The sequence below is a fragment of the Mauremys reevesii genome, linkage group 1, assembly GCF_016161935.1.
Source record: "Mauremys reevesii isolate NIE-2019 linkage group 1, ASM1616193v1, whole genome shotgun sequence".
NCBI classification, from domain to species: Eukaryota; Metazoa; Chordata; order Testudines; family Geoemydidae; genus Mauremys; species Mauremys reevesii.
The window spans coordinates 335,647,632-335,669,343 of NC_052623.1; the positions used below are offsets into that span (position 1 = coordinate 335,647,632).

General features: G+C 41.9%; 1 protein-coding gene across 2 annotated transcripts in view; it reads left to right on the forward strand.

Annotated features, from left to right (window-relative positions):
• Positions 1–667: 667 nt before the first annotated feature.
• The window catches only part of SLC26A5 (solute carrier family 26 member 5), a 36,887-nt gene continuing 15,842 nt past the window's right edge, over positions 668–21,712 (forward strand). Inside the window, exons 1-7 of one of the 2 annotated variants that reach the window (XM_039517567.1) lie at positions 668–846; positions 12,115–12,326; positions 12,536–12,675; positions 15,192–15,302; positions 15,873–16,057; positions 16,666–16,830; positions 18,553–18,705. In XM_039517567.1, the coding sequence (XP_039373501.1) occupies positions 12,172–12,326; positions 12,536–12,675; positions 15,192–15,302; positions 15,873–16,057; positions 16,666–16,830; positions 18,553–18,705 (909 nt within the window). In that variant the 5' untranslated portion in view covers positions 668–846; positions 12,115–12,171. The remainder of the gene's footprint in view (positions 847–12,114; positions 12,327–12,535; positions 12,676–15,191; positions 15,303–15,872; positions 16,058–16,665; positions 16,831–18,552; positions 18,706–21,712) is intronic. The other variant, XM_039517560.1, reaches the window with a different exon arrangement.

The window sequence follows — 21,712 nt, forward strand, 5'->3', positions numbered from 1 at the left end:
ATTTAAATTAAATACTTTTTTTAAAATGTATATATTTTTAGAAATCTAGACCTGTTATGTGTTTTGGTGTAACTTGCATTATTCTTATGTTAAATTTGCATAATCTTAACAAAACATTTACTTTATTTATATCTTTTTTATAGATCTCATTGGTCCTGACACCCCCCCTGTAAATTCGAACACCCGCCCTAATTTCAATTCCTGGGGAAACCACTGGTCCCGGAGCACCCAAGGGGAAAAATTGGTGGAGTCACAGTGGGGCCGAGCACCCACCAGCGCCAAGGAAAGTTGGCACCTGTGACCAAATGTTCTGATTTTATAGGGCCAGTCCCGATATTTGGGGCTTTTTCACACTTCTGTCTGGTCACCCTCAGAGGTGACTTCTGTCAGGCGTCTGCCAGACTGTGACTGGCCCTGTCCCAGCATCACGAGGCTGCAGTGCGCCGCTTTGCCCTGCTGGGGGCCCCCACCCGGCCATTCGCGGAGCCCGCGGCCGCACGCAGGCTGTGGGGCCGGCAGGAGGCGGGGCGCGGGCACCCCCGGAGACACCGCGCTGCTGGGGGCCGCCCCCCCTCCGCTCTCACCTGGAACGCGCCAGCCCGCGCGTACCGGGGCCGGCGGCGGCTCATTGGTGCAGGGGGAGCCGGGGGCCAATGGGAAGCGGGACTACGACTCCCAGCCACGCTCGGGACCGCGCCCGCTGGGCGGCGTGTGCGCTGCTGGGGGCAGCGCCGGCCGGGTGCTACCGGCGCCCAGGAGGGCGCAGCCTGGGCGGGCTGGGGGCGGGGTGACGCTGTCACGGCGCCGGCGTTGGAAGCGGAGCCTGGCTGGGGAAGGCGGCGGGAGGTGAGTGCAGCCCGGTCGGTCTCGGCTCACTGAGCGGGGAGGCCAGCGGGTCCGGGGCGTCCCGGGCGGGGGCTCGCGTCCCCGGGGCTCCGCTGCCGGGCCAGCCGCTGCGCCCTGGGGCAGCGGGAAGCCTCCGGGGGGGGACCCGGCTCTCCCGGCCTTGCTGCGCCGCTCGCCGCTCTGTCCTAGCGGATCGCCGCCCTCCAGCCCTAGCTCCGTGCCCGCTATCGCTGCCGGGCTCCCGGGGGTGTGTTCGGACCTGGGCCCGGGCTGCGCCTGCTGCCCGCCGATGCCCGCTAGTGCCTGAGCGGGCCGGTGTGTGCATCCCACTAGCTGCTCACACACCATCTAACCATCGCTGTGCTTCAAGCAGCCCCCAGCTGGGGACTGGGTGCGTGTGAGAGGAGAAGCCGGAGGATTGTTGTGACATAGGATCAGTCATTTCCTGGCAATGGGATCTGGTGACTTTACACGCCGCAAGAATGCAATATTTCTGCGCTGAAGGGAGGAACCTGGGGAGCACTGATACCCAATACTCTGCCCTTTAGAAGTGATTTCCAGCCAGGAATCTCAGTCTCTTTAAAAACTTTCACCAGTCAAGTTTCCCAACAGTGCATCTGTACATTATGACCCTGGCTATGCCAGGCTTGGAGGAACATATAAAACTTCTAGGTCAGGGGTCAGCAACCTTTCAGAAGTGGTGTGCCCAGTCTTCATTTATTCACTCTAATTTAAGGTTTCACGTGCCAGTAATACATTTTAATGTTTTTTGAAGGTCTCTTTCTATAAGTTTATAATACAACAATAGTTTAGTTATATATGTAAAGTAAATAAGGTTTTTAAAATGTGTAAGAAGCTTTATTTAAAATTAAATTAATATGCAGAGCCCCCCCCCGCCCCCCCCCCCGGACCAGTGGCCAGGACCTGGGCAGTGTGAGTGCCAGTGAAAATCAGCTCACATGCTGCCTTCGGCACCCGTGCCATAGGTTGCCTACTCCTGCTCTAGGTAGTCAAATGAGCCATTTTCAGCAGGCCTTGATATGGACATTCATGTAATCCATTGGTGAGGGAAACATTTTCCTGGTCATGTCTGCTATAATATAGCTCTGACTCAGCAGGGCTTCTGATCATAACTCTTCACACCCACTATGTAAAGGCATTCACACCTGTGTGCACTGATGCTTGACTTCATCACGTTTAGAGTGAACTAGCTTGCACTGGGAAAGCTGTCTGGCTTTCTTAAGAAGGGGGTTTCATTTCAGACGCTTGATTTTTGGTAGTGTTTTCAACAAGAGGGAGAAAAATTTGTCAGGTCCTTTTAAATACTTGTGTGTACAAATATAGTCTACTATAAGTGTATCTAAGGCTTGCTTATCTGAAATCCCTAGGGAACAGGGTTCTGTTTTAGGTAAACAGTGGGATTTGGCTAAGTAAATTTCTGCTGTATTACTAACCCCATTTTACAAATGAGAAAGTAAGGCAATCACTTGCCCAGCTTCATGCAACAAGTCAGTGAGGGTATGTCTTTGCTGCAGTTAGCTCAAGTTATCTTCATTTGAGTTAGCCTAGCCTGTGTGAGAGCAGCCATGCTAAAATAACACTTGCTTGTCTGTAGTGGTAGGACTTATGGGGGCATATCCAGCCATTCTTAGTGCTGCAATAAGCTGAGCCACACTATGAATTCTTTCTTGGTGTATTGTGGGAGAATTTGCCTGGTCCTTTTTGGGAACTGTGGGAAGGCATTGAAGGACTACTGATACTCAAATGAAGATAGTTTGAGTCCACACTGCAGAATGTCATAGCAAACAGGTTGTGCCTGCTTGAGCTGTAGCTTATATCCCCTCTGAGGCCAGCCAGCTCAGGTTAAAAGCACCACTTCATTCAAGTTAACTGTTTTTGTGTGTGGACAGGAGTAGAGTCAAGGACAGCATTCGAGTTATAACCAGAGTTAACTTTGCAGTAACGATGAGCCTTGAGAGAGTTAGAAACAGCTCTACTGCTTCCCAGTCTTGGGCTCTAATTGCTAGGCTACACTTCCTTTTCCAACGTAACTAATTTGGAAAGCTGTAAATTTTTTGGGAGTGTGTGTTGCAATCAGACACAACTAGATGGTGCTAACAATTCCCCTCAAATGCTGATGTGCCCGGAACTCAAAGAAGTTGTCAGACCTCAGAAGTTAGACTATCAGATCCTGCAAGCGGCAACGACATGTCCTGCAAGAAGGGTGCTCACTATCTTTCAGGATCGGGCCTTTAATTGTCACAGACCCCAGTTGACACACTCATTGTTTCTAGCATACTTTGGGAAGCTGTCCTGTATACATGGACTTGACAGTTTAAATTTGGAAGTGTAAAACTCTTTGGGCATAGCTGACACAAACATTAGCTATGCTTATATGTTGGTTTATGTGCTGCCTTGCTTTTGTTGTAACTGGTGATATTAAAGACTGGAACTTTCAAAAATGCCTCAGTGGCTTAGGCACTGAGGCTCCTACTCTCTAATGTTACATTTAAAAAACTGTAATGAAATTGAAACAAGAGTTGACTGTTAGGAAATCCGCAAGTTGCTTCAGCAATCTGTCTTACCCTCGCATGTGTCTAGGGTTTCTGGGTTTCGGTTTAAACCAATAACTGGTGGAAATCCAAAGCAACCCCTCGGTGTTGTCTACTCGCAGCAACCTCTGGTGTAGTTGTACTGTTGCTCAGTTATGGTTTCATTTTTGCAAGGCCTGGGAGTTACTTCTGGCCAATGGTTTTTATCCTGCAACAGGTGACACTTACAGCTAGTTCAGGAGTGTCAACCCTTGCACTGCTTTCCTTCTTAGTGATGTCATCAGCTGTAAGAGGGGAAATGCCAAACCCAGAATGTGAGTCTCTAATTAAATACATTTTACATCAGCTTCGTTGCCTTACCTGGGGAGCTTCAAGTCTGCTGCTTAGTTCCATTAAGCAGGAATCCTCAATACTTCTAGAGAAATGAATGCAAACTGTTTTACTTTGAACTCATCCCCTCCTTGTGTAACCTTGACAGTGCATTATTGAGGAAGCTGATTTCCATTGGATGATTCTCCCAAATGAGGAACACACCAGGGTCCAGTCCTGAGCAAACAGGAGACGGGAAGTCGCTATCAGTTAGATAACATAATCATAGATAAATAGCAAGTGCATGAATGAGGGCAGAACCTGTCATGGACCAAATCCCGCTCATGGAGTCATTGAGGTTGATATTACTCATATGAGTAGGGCAATTGGAATTTAGTCCAAGGTGTATTGCACAAAAATCTACATTAGAAGTGTAAAAAAAAAAAATTAAGCAAGGGCTGAATATTGCCCATGTTGTCTTTTGTTTTCAGTGTAAATGTAGATTATTTCCCTGACTGGAGGATTGAATGGTTTTGAAGAAGGAGAGAGGCTCCATTGGATAAATAATAAAATCAGTTCACACACAGTAGGAGTAGTTGCTACTACTTCTCCCAGAAAGAATCTTCCATAGAATAAAGTTTTCATCAGCTAGGCCAGAAATGAGTCTCTCAGGGATCCCCCACACCTGAAATTTGGGGCAGACTATACAGCCTGTTCTGCTTCATGGGAAAGCCCACCTCCCCAATAGAACAATTAGGGAGAAACGATGCTAAGGAATCCTTGGAGAGATTTTCCCCCCTCTCAGGTTTTACCATGAGGTGAGAGCACCTCATCTGACCCCCTCACTTGTTATATTGATTGATTAAATAAATGGTGTAATGGACACAAGAATAAAGGATGATCTTAGGAAGTCCAGCTGTGACTTTTTTTTTTTTAATCCATCCACAATGCATAAAAAGACTGATAAGTCTGTCTCTTTTGTGGCACTTTCCTTGATAATAGTCCTTAACGTCCGAGCCTGTTAAAACAAAACCTCAGACACGCAGTCATGCACCTGGTTGTTTTTCCACTCTCCTTTAAAAAAATGATAAAAGATACTAGGGCTGGCTTTTCTGAGCTAAAATGTCTAAACTCCAGCCCCTTTAAATTGTAAATTCACTTGTCTGTATGTCACATGGTGGACTGTGGAAAAGCATTTTGGGTTTGTTTATGGAGTGTGAGGCCTAGATTTATGTTCTCTCCCTCCTAGTCAGTGACAAGGGGTCTGACTTCAGAATGATTGCATGAGTGGCCTTGGGTTTGGGCCACTGATGTAATCAACCCAGGGATTGTCGTCTCTGGAGAGATGAACTTGGCCCATAGTTTCATGCACCTGCCAAATCCTGACTAACCCATTTCAGCATGATGAAGTGGACATAAGTCAAACTATGACCCTGATTTCCCCCACCTGAATATCATGAGATTTGATTGAACATTTTTAACTCTTTTACTCCTATTGCATGAGGCAAAGCTGTCGCTGAGTTTAATGAGAGGGCAGTGATGAAGTAAGGGTGGCAAGATCAGGCTCAGAGTCACCAGAGCTGCAAAAGAGAGGAATACAAATGGCCAAACGATTAAATCTCCCTTTGTTTTCGCTGTGATAGGGTCGGTTATGCTGGAAACAAGAGCCCCCTCTTACCTGAACTTTGTGGAGGAGGGCCTGGGGTGGTTTGCTGTTTAAAGTGAGCCGTGATTTGAACTGTCTTATCAACGTGGCATAAGTATCACATGTTCCAAAAATGGGTATTAGTAACCTATAATAGGTTGTCATGGAGAAAACAAACAGCAGCTATTGAATGCAACATAGCGTATTAAAGGGCTAATGAATTTGATGGCATGGAACAAATCTTTAGAAGCTAAAATATTTTAATCTTTGACGTGGGAAATGAGGTATGAAACATCAATCATCAATTATATGATCTAGGCTATTTTAAAAAGCAGTAAAGTGCAGTGGCTGCAGAAAGATCAAAGGTGGTTGTATTTTCTGAGGTAAATATCACTATTGTCCCTCGTCCAAGAGATCATAGGTTAAAAATTTTATGTTGAATCACTCAGGGATTTTCTTGCATGTTTTCTTCATGCAGTTTCAGTTTGTGATGTACAATACAAATGGACAGCACCACATGTAGCAAAACAATTAGGGCATCGCTCACATAGTCAAATTATGATACCCTTACTTAGTCTGAGTAAGGGCAGCTTATACCACAGGTAGTGTCATTGACTCCAGTGGGACTTCTTGTAGAGTAGGCTGATAGTCTGAGTAGTATCACAATCTGGACCTCAGAGAGGAAATACAAACACATAGGAACAAATCTTGAGGTCCTTACAGGGTCCATTCAGTGGGAGTTTTACCTAAGTAAGGGCTGAGTTGAAATTCAGGGCCTTTGCAATAATTCTGCATGGTTAGATCCCATTGGTTCATTACAGAACTCATCCACCGAGTTCATTGTTTCACTCTAGTCAGCACTGGTGAGGCTTCAGCTTGAATATTGTGTCCAGTTTTGGGTACCACACTTTAAGAAACATGGGGACAGCTTGGAGAGAGTTCAGAAGATTGGCTTAGGGCAGAAGTAATTGCTGGGCAGGGGGATGGGCAGATGTGGGAGTGATAGACCCCACCAACACTTTTTTCACACCTCCTAGCCCTAGTCACTCATTGGTGGATTTGACATGGGCAGGCAGTGCAGAAGGGGTGTGTGTTAGACTGGCATGAAGAGAGGCTGCTGGTTGGTAGCTGGAAGGAGAGAGGTTTCTGGCAAGAGGGAGCAGCATAGTAGAATGAACAGAGGAGATAGTGGGGGGAAAAGAACCCGTGTTTAGTCAGGAGACTTGGGTGGAACAGAGGGAATGAGTGAGGGGAGTAGGATGAAATGAGGGCAGCGCTGTACTTAGGAGCAGATTTATGCAGAGCCTTAAATATGAGGGTGAGAAGCTTGAACTATATAGGGAGGTTAAGAAATCACAAATGGTTTCAAAGAGGGGAGTGATATGATCCGGGCAGTGCGTGAGGAAAGTGACTTTTTGGATGAACTGGTGCGTGGGGAAGAGAGGAAAGTGGGGAGATAAAGGTGTAGCTGGGTGCTTTAGTTGTGGGGGCTGTAAGTGAACGAATGGATTTTTGAAACCAAGAAGGAACCAACTGGTTCCTAAAATGTGGAATTGGTGAAAGGAGGTAAACATGATTCCAAGCATGGCAGAAAGGAAAGACTTTTTGCTTTGCTGTATTGTAGTGGGATGCGGGACATCCAAGATGAGATGTGAGGTGGTTAGAGGTAGGTTTGAGAGTCATCCACAGAGAGTAAATGAAGCCATTTGGGAAATGAATCTGACCCACGTTAAAGTGCAGAGAGAGTTAAGGAGGGGACCACGGAGAGAACCCTGAGGAACGCAAGGGACCTGATTCTCTGTGACCAGCACCTTGTCTGAGCACTTACACCCTTTTTGCACTGGTGTAAAACATTACCATCCTGATTTTTAGCATTTTACAGCCACTGTGCGCCTGTGTGATAACTGCACGAGTAGGGCAAGGGAGAATCAGGCCTGAGAAGAGAAGGGGGTTGAAAAAAGTAAATAGTAAGAGTTAAGGTATTTCTTTAAATAACTTTGTTTCCTAAATAGATGTGGGATTTATAGCCTTTGCAATCTTCTGTTAACCATGAATGGTTTGAAATGTGGATGCATGGGGCATGTGTTGTCTTGAGCTACAGCATGTTTCCTCTAGTCCATAGCCATGACCTTCACCCCATAAACTAAAAGGTAACACTTCAAAGGGTGGCAGTCTGAGTTTAACTTGGATTTGTCCAACAGAAAAGCATTCCTGTATATTTAGTGTAACATATTAAACCTACCTGTATTGTAAGGTTATGTTTGGAGATAAGAAGGTGTATTGTGTTGGTAGAGTTAATATGTTTGCTGTGTTTAACACAGTCAAAAGGTGTGTGAAGACTTGTAGGAGACCTGCTCTTAGGTTGGCTAATCCAGCAGTGCCACTGGATGGTGACAGAATGTGCAGTTTAAAGAAACAAAACTGTCCTATTGTGACTGTTTTTTTTAAGTGTACCTATTTAATATCTGAAATCTACATAATTTCACACTTCTGCCTCTGTTACTCTTCGTTGTGTGCTGTGTTTTGGCTCAGAGGGATGAGCTGCTTCACCACTTGTGTCCATCCAATATATCCATACAGTTAAAAACATTCACCCAAGCGCCAATCCAGGTCCTGTGAAATCAATGGAAGTTTTCTCATGGACTTCAACCAGACCAGGATTTGGTCTGTAATGCAGTTTCCAGAAGCCAGTGTAGATTGTTTGAAGCTTCCTGGTGAAGCATCTGAAATTTGAAACATGGAGCACTTAGCGCATACCCAGGGTGGTACGCAGAAGTCTTCCAGGGGGTGCATCAACCCTATAACATGCTACATAAAAAAGCACTAGCAAAGTCAGTTCAAACTAGAATTTTATACGACTTGTTTATACTGCTCTATGTACATTGAAATGCAAGTACAATATATTCAGATTGATTTTATTTTATAATTATATGGTAAAAATGAATAAGCAATGTTTCCGTAATGCTGTGCTGTAACCCTTTTGTATTTTTATGTCTGATTTTGTAAGCAAGTAGTTTAAGTGAGGTGAAACTTGGGGATACACAAGACAAATCAGACTCCTGAAAGGGGTACAGTAGTCTGGAATGGTTGAGAGTCAATGACTTAAGCTTTGTCTACACTGGCACTTTCGTCATTAAAACTATTGTAGCTCAAGGGTGTGAAAAATACCCCCCAGGATGACAAAAGTTTTGACGACGAAGGCGCCAGTGTGGACAGCGCTTCGTCGGCAGGAGCCACACTTCCGGTGACGAAGCTACCACCCATCGTTTGAGGTGGTTTTATTTTGTCACCAAGAGAACTGTCTCCTGGCAATAAAGAGCGGCTACACAGTGTGCCTTACAACTCTGCGGCTGTAGCCGCACAGCCAAGCCGCTTTAAGGTACGCAGTAGCCTTAGAACATTCTCACCATGTGTTAATGTGGCATGAGTCCCACTTTTTTGACACCTTCAGATTAATAATAGCATCCAGAGCAGGTCTTTATCAGTCATATAAAGAACCACTACCTCTTAAGTCTCCTGCATGTAGCCTGTCAATTACCCCAGCTTATCTGGCTGATAAGAAATACTGCTGGTACTCTTATTGCTCAGTAATTCAGTCTTTGTTGTTAAGCACAGATTATCTGAGAGCAGCCTTTCATTGTGTATAGTATGGACCCACAAAATCCCAAAGATGATTCCTCCCCCCAAACATCAACTCATCTAGATATTTGCCTAGTTTTACAACAGCTTACATAAAAAGCACTAGTGAAGTCAGTACACACTACAATTTCATACAATTACTTGTTTATACTGCTCTATATACTACACACTGTCTGTGCAATATTTATATTCCAGTTGGTTTATTTTATAATTGTATGGTTAAAAATGAGAAAGTAAGCAATTTTTCAGTAATAGTGTGCTGACACTTTTTTTGTATATTTTTGTCCAATTTTGTAAGAAAGTAGTTTTTAAATGAGGTGAAACTTGGAGTACACAAGACAAAACAGAGGTACAGTAGTCTGGAAAGGTTGAGAACCACTGGTTTAAGGGACTCCACTCCCCATTACGTTAAGCCCTGCTTAGCACTCAAAACAGTTAACTCTGGAGACAACCGTGGAGCTTGTGTATGCTGAATAGTTAAATCCTGTTAGAACATGTATTCAGTGAATCAGATCCTTTTTAGCTTTGTGTGTGTGTCTGGCTGGTAAATTGTTTAATGTCTATGCATTTATGCCCTGATCCAGCAAAACATTTAAGCACAATTTAACTGTAAGCATGTGATGATTAGATTCATTGACTTCAGTGGGACTACTCTTATGCTTAAAGATAAGCATGTGCTTAAATACTTTGCTGTATTGGGGACCAAGAGCCTGATTCAAAGTTCACTGAAGTCAGTGGGTACCTTTCCACTGACTCTAGTGGGCTTTGGATTATACACTAAATGAGATTCTGTATCCACATTTGAACATTTTAGGCTGGAATTTAACAGATTTGTTCCATGTCCCCACATTGTCAGTGTACTTGCTTCTTACGGTTTGAACCTGCTCTGCAGTATATAGCATATATGTTCACATTTCAGTGACAAGGGAAGTAATTGTAACATGTCCTCTTGGGGTCTAAGTCTTTTGCATGAATGAACAGAATTTTATACATGAGTGTCACTAGCAGTCTTTGAGCCTAGCTTATTAGGTTGTAAATCAGTTTCCATGCTATAAAAAAGTTAAATATTAATAAAGATGCATACAAAATGTCACTGTAATTAGTTTTTTCTCCTGATTTAGTCAGAACTAAAGTAAAATATAAACTTTTTTACATCCTTGATGTCAGTGGATTTGCTCCAGACTTACGCTAATGTAAACGCAATGCAAGTCCAGCCCTTAGATTGTCAGAAACAATTTATCTTCTCAGGACCTGGCCACCATCAGTAATGAGCTGACACTCATAATCTTCCTCGATTAGTACTTGGTAGTGGTTACAATTCCCTCCGCATTGCAATCAGTCTTTTTCTCTCCACCTCTGCTGTATCTTTGCTTTGATTGGGGTCTCTTTGAATTTAAAGAGAGTGGTTTATAAAGTTAAATAACTACCAGTATATTTTTTTGTGGTTTGTATCAAGTGCCTCAGCAGGGGAATTGGTGAGGAAGGAAGGTAATTTTATGATTAAAATGATTATTCCTTCTCCCTCACTGTGACTCTCTCTAATGATGTGTCTGTCTGTACTTCAACAGTGGATTCTTTTGCTGACAGTCTTAGGCCATGATCCTGCAAATAGTTAGTCGCGCGTGTCATTCTGTATGTATGAGAAGTCGCATTGAAGCCAGTGGGAGTACTGGTGTGGAGAAAGCTATGTGTGTATGGGAAGGGGAGATTGGGGCCTTAGTTTGTACAGTTAAAATACATTCACCCTAAAACATTAGACATACAAGAAAAGTAATGCCCAATTGTAATTTAAAATTTGTGCCTGCATGAGGCTTCCATAGCAACTCCTACACTACTGTCTCTTCTGGTCACTGGTGTCTGGGGCATGGCCCATCCAAAGGGAAATCCTGAAACTAATGTATCCAGCTCATCCCCGTTTGCTGGACTAGCTCTTTCGGGCCTTTGCTGGTCTCTGGTAGCCCTGAGACCAGGGCAGCTCAAAACCAGCCTTTCCCCACCCCCATGGTACAGCTTGGCCAGATCAGGGAATCTAACCTTAACATGTTATAACATTTCATCATTCATGGCAATCAGTGCTATCCTATCTCCAACTTTCAGGTTACTAAGGTGAAGGAGATGCATACTGTTTACTTTAAAAGTCAATATGAAAAAAAGTGCTGCTTTTGGGGGGGGGGGGCTTTCTCCTGTCCATCCAAGTTCCCTTTCTGCAATCTGACATGTTAACATTAACCAGGTCCTATTTACTTAATAGTTTAATGGCCCTGTCTCATTGCTCATAAATGAGAGTGGAAATTTTCTTTTTACCCATATTTGCACAAACAAGCTATGCAGAGCAAGACAGGATAAGCACTGTATGCCTGTAAGGTGTTAAGAAACTTGGAAGTCAAGTATTTTTAGCTGGTTGTAGACACTTTTTGTCATTCAAAATTAACTCCCATTGATTTCCGTGAGCACAAGATTGGGAATAAATAATACCTGGCACAGGCATTGGGAGACTAGCCTTTTGAAGGCAATGGGGATTGTGCCTACTTCTGTCGCCTACTTGCGTGAGAGATAGTATTGTCATAGCTGAAATAAGAGAGTGTAAATTTTTAGGGGGAAGGAGGGAGATGGACAGGCAAATCAAATCACTGACTGCTTGGAGTAAAGAGAAGTGAATTTCTGAATTTTAAAGGGGAGTCTATATTTGTATTTGAGTTTCAACTCCTGGTCCTGTTAACAGTGACTGTTTATAAGGAGAGGTAGCAGGAAATAACACATCTCCCTAAACTGTTGCAGTCCTCTTTAGAAAGACTGTGGTGAGGGAAAGAGGAAGAACAGATGAAAGTGAATTTAACCCTCAGTATTAAATTTGAGTTTCCATACTTGCAAAATAATTGATGCAGGAGATTTTTTCCTGAAAGAGAAATGTAGAAATATTCACTTCTGTGTAATAAAGACAACAACTGTGATTTTACAGCTGCTATACAAGCTTTCTGATCAATGCATTTGTAACCACACTATTCACTATAGTATCTGAGTAGTCAAACTCTGAGGTCCTTAAAGCTTCTTGGAAGGAAACCACAAACTAGATGTTTAAAAAATAATAGTAATGAGCTAAACTGTATATTTGTGTGTGTCTAGGGTTTTTTTGTAGAGACTTTGGAGTGGTTCTTCTGTTCCTGATAATTGAAATGTACTATGGAACATGTTCAAGAACATGAAGAGTGCCTTGCCCAAACCCAGATGTACTGGGTGGAGAGACCGGTATATAACGAAGAGTTCTTACAAGGACAGCTGCACAAGAAGGAAAAGACACCTCAGCCTCTTAGCCAGAAGATAGCACATTCTTGTCGGTATGCGTTTTATATCTGCTAGTACCTTATGGATTCTTATTTAGTTAATCTGCAAAACTGGTCATTTATTCTCTCTCTCTCTCTCTCAAAACAAATAAACAAACCAAAAACAATGGTCTGCAAGAATTTGATAGCGAGGGGATGGGCTCTATAATCTTTTTATTTTCCCTCTGCTATGATCTCGCTTCTTTTCCTTTTTGTATTTTCAGTTGTTCTTCCAAGAAAGCCAAGTCTCATCTCTACAGTTTTTTACCAATTTTAAAATGGCTGCCTCGTTATCCAGTGAAAGCATATTTGTTAGGAGACATAGTCTCAGGTATAAGCACTGGGGTTATGCAGCTTCCTCAAGGTGAGTAGAACTGTCTGTAATTTTATTATCTTTCTTAGATAATCATGTGTGTCTTGTTGTGGCAGTGATCTCCTGGATGATTGTGTGGTAGTGCTTCACAACATGCTGAAAACCAGTTGAAAAGGCTGTTATTTAAAGTGCTGCTGTACATCTTGTTAGCCAGTGGTAACAAGTGAAATCCTCCCCTCTGAGCACCTAGCCCAAAGAACTTGGCCCCAATTCACAGTTTCCAAGGCCGGAAGGGACCACTGTGATCATCTAGTCAGCTCTCCTGTGTAGCACAGGCCAGAGACCTTCCCCAGGATAATTTCTAGAGCAGATCTTCTTAGAAGAACAGCCAGACTTAATTTTAAAATTGCCAGTGGTGGGAATCCACCACAAACCCTTGGTGAATTGTCAGTGGTTAATTACCCTCACAATTAAAAGTTTACACTGCGTTTCCAGTCTGAATTTGTCTACCTTAAGCTTCCAGCCATTGGAACATGTTACACTTTTCTCATAGACTGAAGAGCCCATTATGAAATATTTGCAAAGTGTGTCAGCATGTGAGTAGTCCTGTTGAAGTCAGTGAAACTACTCACCTGCATGTGCTTAAATACCATGTTGATAAAAGACCTTAATTATTACTCCCTCCTCACCTATTCATCCCAAGAGTAGTGGCAGGTCTACTCTTCTTCACTTGTATAGGTCCCTGGCAGCTAGATCATCTCTGGAATGCCAGAGGGGTGCAAGATTGGCTTGACTCCTCTGCTTGGAGCAACTTCAGCAAGATCAGAAGCCAGAGATTGGTCCTTATCTTTTCCTTCATCACGTGGTGGTGACTCCTTTTCTTCTCCCCTACTCAGCTAGTGCAGAGTAGTCGGTGGTGATTCCTGTGTTTCATGGAGACTAGTGGAGAGAAGCTTGATGATAGGAGTGAAAATCCATTGAAATGCACTAAAACAACTTGGAAGTCTTACTCCACTTCCCTGCAAGTGGAGTAAAGTCTTCAGGGCAGGAACCATGTCTTGTCCACTTTAGTAGAAGGTGTATTTTGGAAGGGATCCATATTTGCTGTTACACTAGCACTGGTACTTCAACATCAGTGGGAACACTCATGTAGCCTAGACTCAGGTGGCCACCAGCATTTTACCACCAGGTCTTTCAGACCTACTTAGAAGTAAAAATACTTACATACTGTCTATACTAGTATGCAGGTCATTGCTGCCACCAATGGGATTGCTGCAGTGGGAGGCTTCCCAGGGAAGTGTAGTGCAGGCACAGCTTTTTGTGTGTGTGTGTAGAGCCCAGGCCCATGGGACCCTGATTCTGGTTGGAGCTTTGGGCACTTCTGCAATACTACTACTATTACCACCACCACTATTAGCAAGTGTAAGTGAGTTCCCTTATATTTGGTTTGGTTTGAGATCACCCTCTCCTCTTTGAATAGAGACAAACCTAGGAATAAGTAAAAAGAGTCAACTGTGTCTGAGGCTTTTACAGGTGTCATCACTTCTACGTAATAAAAGGTTCAAACCCTAGCCTGTCAGAGAGGCTTTTATTCCTTTTCTGGGTGTGCAATCTATTGGTTTTGTGCATTTCTCAGTTTAACTTAGGGATTTTTATATTGGGGGGCAGCCTTCTTATTTTTATTTTTAGCACAGCAAATAAAAATCTGTAGTTTTACTTGTATTTATTGATAAACGTTCAAAATACTTTAAATGAGATACTAGCTGGACAAAGCATTTAGATATTCTAGCCAAAAGTATTACATATCTGTTATGTGTTGGAAACACAAACTGCAGCAGCCTTATCTCATAGTACTCATTGCCACATGATTTATAGGTGAGTAGCAGTGAACTTTGCTCTTCGTTTTGTGGCTTCCTTTTTTTAAAAAATGATTCTTTCTCTTGGCATTTGCAAGTGCTCCTGGGAGCCACTCCTGATCTTTTCCTTTACCAACAACAGAAGCTTCTGTTCTTCATTTGTTTACTAGTGGCAGTGATAAGGTCAAGAGATTACAGCTTGGTCCTTCCCTTGTATTTTACATTTGAGCCAAATTTGTGTTGACTTGCACCAGTGAGCAGCACCAGTGATCCCAGTGTGGTTGGTTGAGTGTAAATCAGTAAAGACTGGCACACGTATTTGGCAAAGGAAGGAAAGCAAATGTGGGATGCTTCAGCAGTTAAGTCCTAGTCTTTTTTGTCGTCTTTTATTTTTCGAAGCTTCTTGGGGAGAGATGATTGAAGACATGGTCCATTTAAAAAAAAATACATGCACCGCCCAAAGCCTGTCATTGCAAACTTCTTGTTTCCTCAATGGGATCACTCTGGGTTGTGGGATCAGGCCCTAAATTTATATGTGCAGTTGAAGAACATTCTTTCCTCATGTCTCTTTGGACATGTGACATGAAATGTTTGCTACATGTATTTAATAGTTGTTATATCATTAAGGGGATGATGTGGTTTTTATCTTGAAACAGACCCTTTCTGTTTTTTCCTAACATGGCTCCCTTTCTCTCTGATTGTATTTTCTAGGGTTAGCCTATGCTTTGCTGGCAGCTGTTCCCCCGGTATTTGGCCTATATTCTTCATTTTATCCTGTTTTTCTATATACCTTTTTTGGGACCTCCAGACACATATCAATAGGTATCTTTCTTTATGTACAATTGAAGTGTTTTGTTTTTTTCAAATAATACTTTGTAAAAATGAATAAATAGAACAGACTTTCTGATTATTTTTCTTCTTAATTAAACTTGAAATTCTTAGGTACTTTTCATAGTCTCCAACGCCAGCAGGTTGTGTTTGCTGTCATCTTATCTAATATATTTAAGAAGGAATGGAAGCAACAGCAGCTAGTGGAGTGGGCATGAGCACCAGGAACTCCAGCTTTGCTGCCAACTAGCTATGTGGTCTTAGACAAACTCATTTAATTTCTCTGCATCTGTAAAATAATTATTTTTACCTGCCACAGGAGTGTTTATTCAATGTATAAACCACTATATTGGTCCTGAATATAAGGGCACACTTCGCTACTAAAAATGCAGCTTTGTTGATTGAAAACTCTCTAAAATAGTTTGGAGAGAAATGTTTAATTCCACAAAAGTGTACAGTCATGAGATAATCCATTGTATAAGGAACCCTAGTAACAAGCAAGTAAAAGTTTGTCCTAAATGACATGCAGAATTTGCACCTATTTTTTCCTGTCTTTTATTTCAGGGACGTTTGCTGTGATTAGTCTGATGATTGGTGGAGTTGCTGTCAGAGAAGCTCCTGATGAAATGTTTAATATTATGGAATCTAATTCCACCAATAGCACTGATCTCCTTGAAAACTATAAAGCCAGAGATGCCATGAGGGTAAAGGTAGCTGTGGCCGTCACCTTGCTTTCAGGGATCATACAGGTAACAGGCTTGTAGCTTGCTGCAGGGCAAGTTCGGGCAGTTCTCTCAAACTTGCAGTGGTAGGGGGTCCGAGGTTACGGAGGCTGCCCAAACCCCACAGTAAAATGCTACTGCTCATGTCCCAACACAGTTCTGGGGGATATGAGCTGCGTCATGCTAACTAAGTACTTAAGATTAAGGGAGAACTCTTGACAGCTTTGGCTGGGGCACATCAGAGAGATCCTTTTCCTCCTTCATCACTACTACCTCCAGTCTGACAGGAAACCTCTTTTCACTATTTCTTTAAAACCCTCCATAAACCATAGGATACCAGGACTATATGTGTGTGACCTATACCCTGACTCCATCCTAGCATTGATGGCACTGAACCCTCTCAGACTGGCCTGGGTCAGTGAGAAGGTTGCTCACTGAAACTTTATTCCTGCAGAAAGGGAGAAGTAGAATTGGTTTTGAGGGGAAGCCTAGATTTGCTTGGACTGTCTCCAGTTTGCTTAATGTCAGGGTTGGCAGGAAACTGGTCTGCTCTGTGTTCTCTACAGTACTGACTTTGACGTTACAATTGAGTGCACTGGTGAGTTGCATAATTTGACCCTATTGTTCTTCAATAGTTGTCTTTAGGTCTCCTTCGGTTTGGTTTTGTAGCCATCTATCTAACGGAGCCACTGGTACGAGGGTTTACTACTGCCGCGGCAGTTCATGTTTTTACCTCCCAGTTAAAGTATCTGCTTGGAATCAAGACAAAACGCTACAGTGGAGCCCTTTCAGTTCTATATGTAAGTAACCATCTTAAAGGCATGTGACCCCTCCCCCAGATTTCTTTCTGCAGTACTCCTTTCTAGGCAGTCATTTCCCATTTTGTACTACCCATGAACAATATATCATGATCAGCTTCTCCAATCTCCACATGTCTCTCAGACACAGCACTCCAGTTTAGAAAATATTCAGAAGCTCTGATTTAATTATTGTAACTTTAAATGTATGCTGAGCCTTTGTGCATGGATCTGAAAAACAGACATAGTTGAGCTTTGAAAAATCAGATATTATGTGCACTGAGTTATAAATTGTAAGTCTAAATGAGCATGTCCCATTATCAGCTGTGTTTCTGTGTGCATGTTGCACATCATGTTGCCCCTTTATCTGTTCTCATAAACAGGCAGATAGTTGAAATATATTAGAATCCATCTCTCCACTATTTTGGAAAAACAGATTTTGCTGTAATTCAGTATCTGCCTTTAAGACAAGAGCAAGGAAGTCTGAGCAGAGGAATATTGGAAGCCTATGATCTCTTAGGAGACCCAATCCTTTGGACTGATTGATGACACACCAGTAGAAAAGTTGCAGCACTTAAAAGCTACAATGGTATAATGAGCTATAAAAAGCCTAATATAGATTTAATCATCTATTTGTGTAAATGTAACCAGCCTCCCAGAAACAGGGGCTGCCACACTGATAACTTTTTAGCTTTCCTGCTTAGGTGACCTATCAAAAAGCCCAAGGGGAATTAGCACTTGAAGCAGTTAGGAGGAAAAAGGATAATGGCTCAGTGCAGGGGAGGGATAGCTCAGTGATTTGAGCATTGGCCTGCTAAACCCAGGGTTGTGAATTCAATCCCCCACTTAGGGATCTGGGGCAAAAATCAGTACTTGGTCCTGCTAGTGAAGGCAGGGAGCTGGACTCAATGACTTTTCAAGGTCCCTTCCAGTTCTAGGAGATAGATATATCTCCAATTTTTTTTTTTTATGTAACCTTCACAGTGTATCCCCTTTTATAATTACGTGGCTGCCTGCAGCAAGGCTTGGGATTTGCGTTTCTTGTGGGCGGGGGGGGTTGTAACCACTTCTATTAATGGTACAGGGCAATGTTTCCTTTTAAGATGTTTTTAACTTTAAAGAACTTTTAGGGTTTTTTTGGTCAGTTCAACAGCAGTTTTGGAAGATCACTGTCACTCAGCCAAAAAGAATCCATTGCCATGGTACACTCACTGGTTGTGTCCAGTAGCTTTAAAATTGTTTATACAGCTTTAAACAGATTTGACTTGCTAGAGACTGCTTGACGCGATTGAAGTATGGTTTAACTAGGTGTTTAGATATACTTTTTCCCTCTGATAAAGCCTTTTGTTTAAATTTCTTGCCCGGTTCTGGACAAACTCAGGTATTGCATCTTTTGGCCATAAAAAGATGTACATTAATGCCACAAAAGCAGCTTAATATGTCCTGTGTTTTGGGCCAGCAATTGCTCTAATAACGTACTCTCCTTACTCAGATATTTACTGTTAGGAGTAAAAAATAATCTAGGTGGAGGAGATCCTATGTATTTCCTCTACAGTTTGTGAGATGCTTTCATACTCTGAAGATAAGCAACAACCCAGATAGCAACACATATCTTGGCTTCCTGGGGCAGCTTACTGTACAGAGGCTATTAAGCAATTGAATACAAATATCTTTGGACAAATAAAATCATCATGGAATAACTATCAGAATTTTATTATGTTGCAGAGTTTAATTGCTGTACTTTCAAATATCACAAAAACCAACATTGCAACCTTAGTTGTTGGATTAACATGCATTGTTTTGCTGCTGAGTGGCAAAGAAATTAATGACCGGTTTAAGAAGAAACTGCCAGTTCCTATTCCTATGGAGATCATTGTGGTAAGTCAGTTGTGAATAGTTATATATTTTGTGCATGTAGAATATTTCACCTGTGAAGCATACATGGAAAAGTCGTGTAAAATTTAATAATGACGTACATAAGAACGGCCGTACCAGGTCAGACCAAAGGTCCATCTAGCCCAGTATCTGTCTACCGACAGTGGCCAATGCCAGGTGCCCCAGAGGGAGTGAACCTAACAGGCAATGATCAAGTGATCTCTCTCCTGCCATCCATCTCCATCCTCTGACGAACAGAGGCTAGGGACACCATTCTTACCCAGCCTAGCTAATAGCCATTTATGGACTTAGCCACCATGAATTTATCCAGTCCCCTTTTAAACATTGTTATAGTCCTAGCCTTCACAACCTCCTCAGGTAAGGAGTTCCACAAGTTGACTGTGCGCTGCATGAAGAAGAACTTCCTTTTATTTGTTTTAAACCTGCTTCCTATTAATTTCATTTGGTGACCCCTAGTTCTTGTATTATGGGAATATATATATAATATATATCCCTGCTATATAGTCTATAGGATGGTTCTCAAAAGCCTATAGAAAATGTCATTCTTTATTAAATCCTTTAAGTATTGAGAGTGGGGCTGTCAAGCGATTTTAAAAAAATTAATCTTAATTGCGCTGTTAATAGAATACCATTCATATAAATATTTTTGGATGTTTTCCACATTTTCAAATATATTGATTTCAGTTACAACACAGAATACAAAGTGTACAGTGCTCACTTTATATTTGTTATAAATATTTGCACAGTAAAAGTTTTTTTTCAATTCACTTAATACACATACTGTAGTGCCATCTCTTTATCATGGAAGTTGAATTTACAAATGTAGAATTATGTACAAAAAATAACTGCATTCAAAAACAAAACAGTGTAAAATATTAGACTCCACTCAGTCCTACTTCTTGTTTAGCCAATCGCTCAGACAAACAAATTTGTTTACATTTGCAGAAGATAATGCTGCCCGCTTCTTGTTTACACTGTCACCTGAAAGTGAGAACAGGTGTTCACCTGGCACTGTTGTAGCCAGTGTTGCAAGATATTTATGCGCCAGAGGCGCTAAAGATTCATGTGTCCCTTCATGCTTCAACCGCCATTCCAGAGGACATGCGTTCATGCTGATGATGGGTTTTGCTCGATAATGATCCAAAACCATGCAGACCAACACATGTTCATTTTCATCATCTGAGTCAGATGTCACCAGCAGAAGGTTAATTTTCTTTTTTGAGTTTCGGGTTCTGTAATTTCCACAACGGAGTGTTGCTCTTTTAAGACTTCTGAAAGCATGCTCCACACTCCGTCCCTCTCAGATTTTGGAAGGCACTTCAGATTCTTAAATCTTGGGTCTAGTGCTGTAGCTATCTTTAGAAATCAGACCTTGGTACCTTCTTTGCATTTTGTCAAATCTGCAGTGAAAGTGTTCTTCAAACGAACAACATGCTGGGTCATTATCTGAGACTGCTATAGCATGAAATATATGGTAGAATGTGGGTAAAACACAGAGCAGCAGACATACAATTCTTCCCCCAAGGAGTTCTGTCACAAATTTAATTAATGCATGGAAGCATGTCCTCTGGAATGGTGACGGAAGCATGTCCTCTGGCATGGTGACGGAAGCATGAAAGGGCATACAAATGTTTAGCACATCTGGCATGTAAATACCTTGCAATGCCGGCTACAAAAGTCCCATGCAAACGTCTGTTCTGGTAACATTGTAAATAAGAAGTGGGCAGCATTATCTCCTGCAAATGTAAACAGACTTGTTTTTGTCTGAGTGACTGGCTGAACAAGAATTAGGACTGAGTGGATTTGGAGGTTCTAAAGTTTTACATTGTTTTGTTTTTGAGTCCAGTTATGTAACAAACAAAAAAAAATCTATATTTGTAAGTTGTGCTTTCATGATAAAGAGATTGCATCATGGTACTTGTATGAGGTGAATTGAAAAATACTATTTATTTTGTTTATCATTTTTACAGAGCAACTATTTGTAATAAAAATAATATAAAGTGAGCACTGTACACTTTGTATTCTGTGTTGTAATTGAAATTAATATATTTGAAATATTTTGATGTTTTTCTATATTTTAATAAATTTCAGTTGGTATTCTATTGTTTAACAGTGTGATTAAACCTGTGATTAATCACGATTAATCTTTTTGAGTTAATCTCATGAGTTAACTGCAATTAATCAATAAAGAATCCTGTGGCACCTTATAGACTAACAGACGTTCTGCAGCATGAGCTTTCGTGGGTGAATACCCACTTCTTCAGATGCAAGTCTGACTTGCATCTGAAGAAGTGGGTATTCACCCACGAAAGCTCATGCTGCAGAACGTCTGTTAGTCTATAAGGTGCCACAGGATTCTTTATTGCTTTTACAGATCCAGACTAACACGGCTACCCCTCTGATACCTGCAATTAATCGACAGCCCTAATTGAGAGTAATTTCTATAGTACCTTATTGAGTTAATACGTATTAAAATCCTCTAAGATTCTTGCATAAAGTTATCTCTCAGGATTCCAAAGGCAGCAATGTATTAACAATGCAGAACAAACTCTTCCTAGAGTTAGTAGGAGTTGAATGTTAGACTGTCATCGGAAGGGTAATGTTGACAACATAGATTTGTAATGAAGTATTGGATTTGACCTTGACTTCAATGTTATAATAATTTGTGTACTTTACATAGGTACCCTCTGTGACATTCTGTACCTTGGGGGAGCACCCTGTAGTCCCCATATTCCTCATTTACATATAATTGTGATATTGCATATAAAACATGCCATGTGAGGTATCATGGGAAAGGTTATGGTCTGCTGAAAGTCATTGTTCCATCTAAATATGTGTGTCATATAAAATAAGAATTGTGTTTGTATGGTTTTCACTAAAATATGCTGTGTGTTTGGGAAGTGCCCAGATACTAGCTCTCCAGAGACAATGACAAGGGAGGTAACCAACATCCGGGTGGGTGCTGAATAGACATCACCAGTCATTGTCC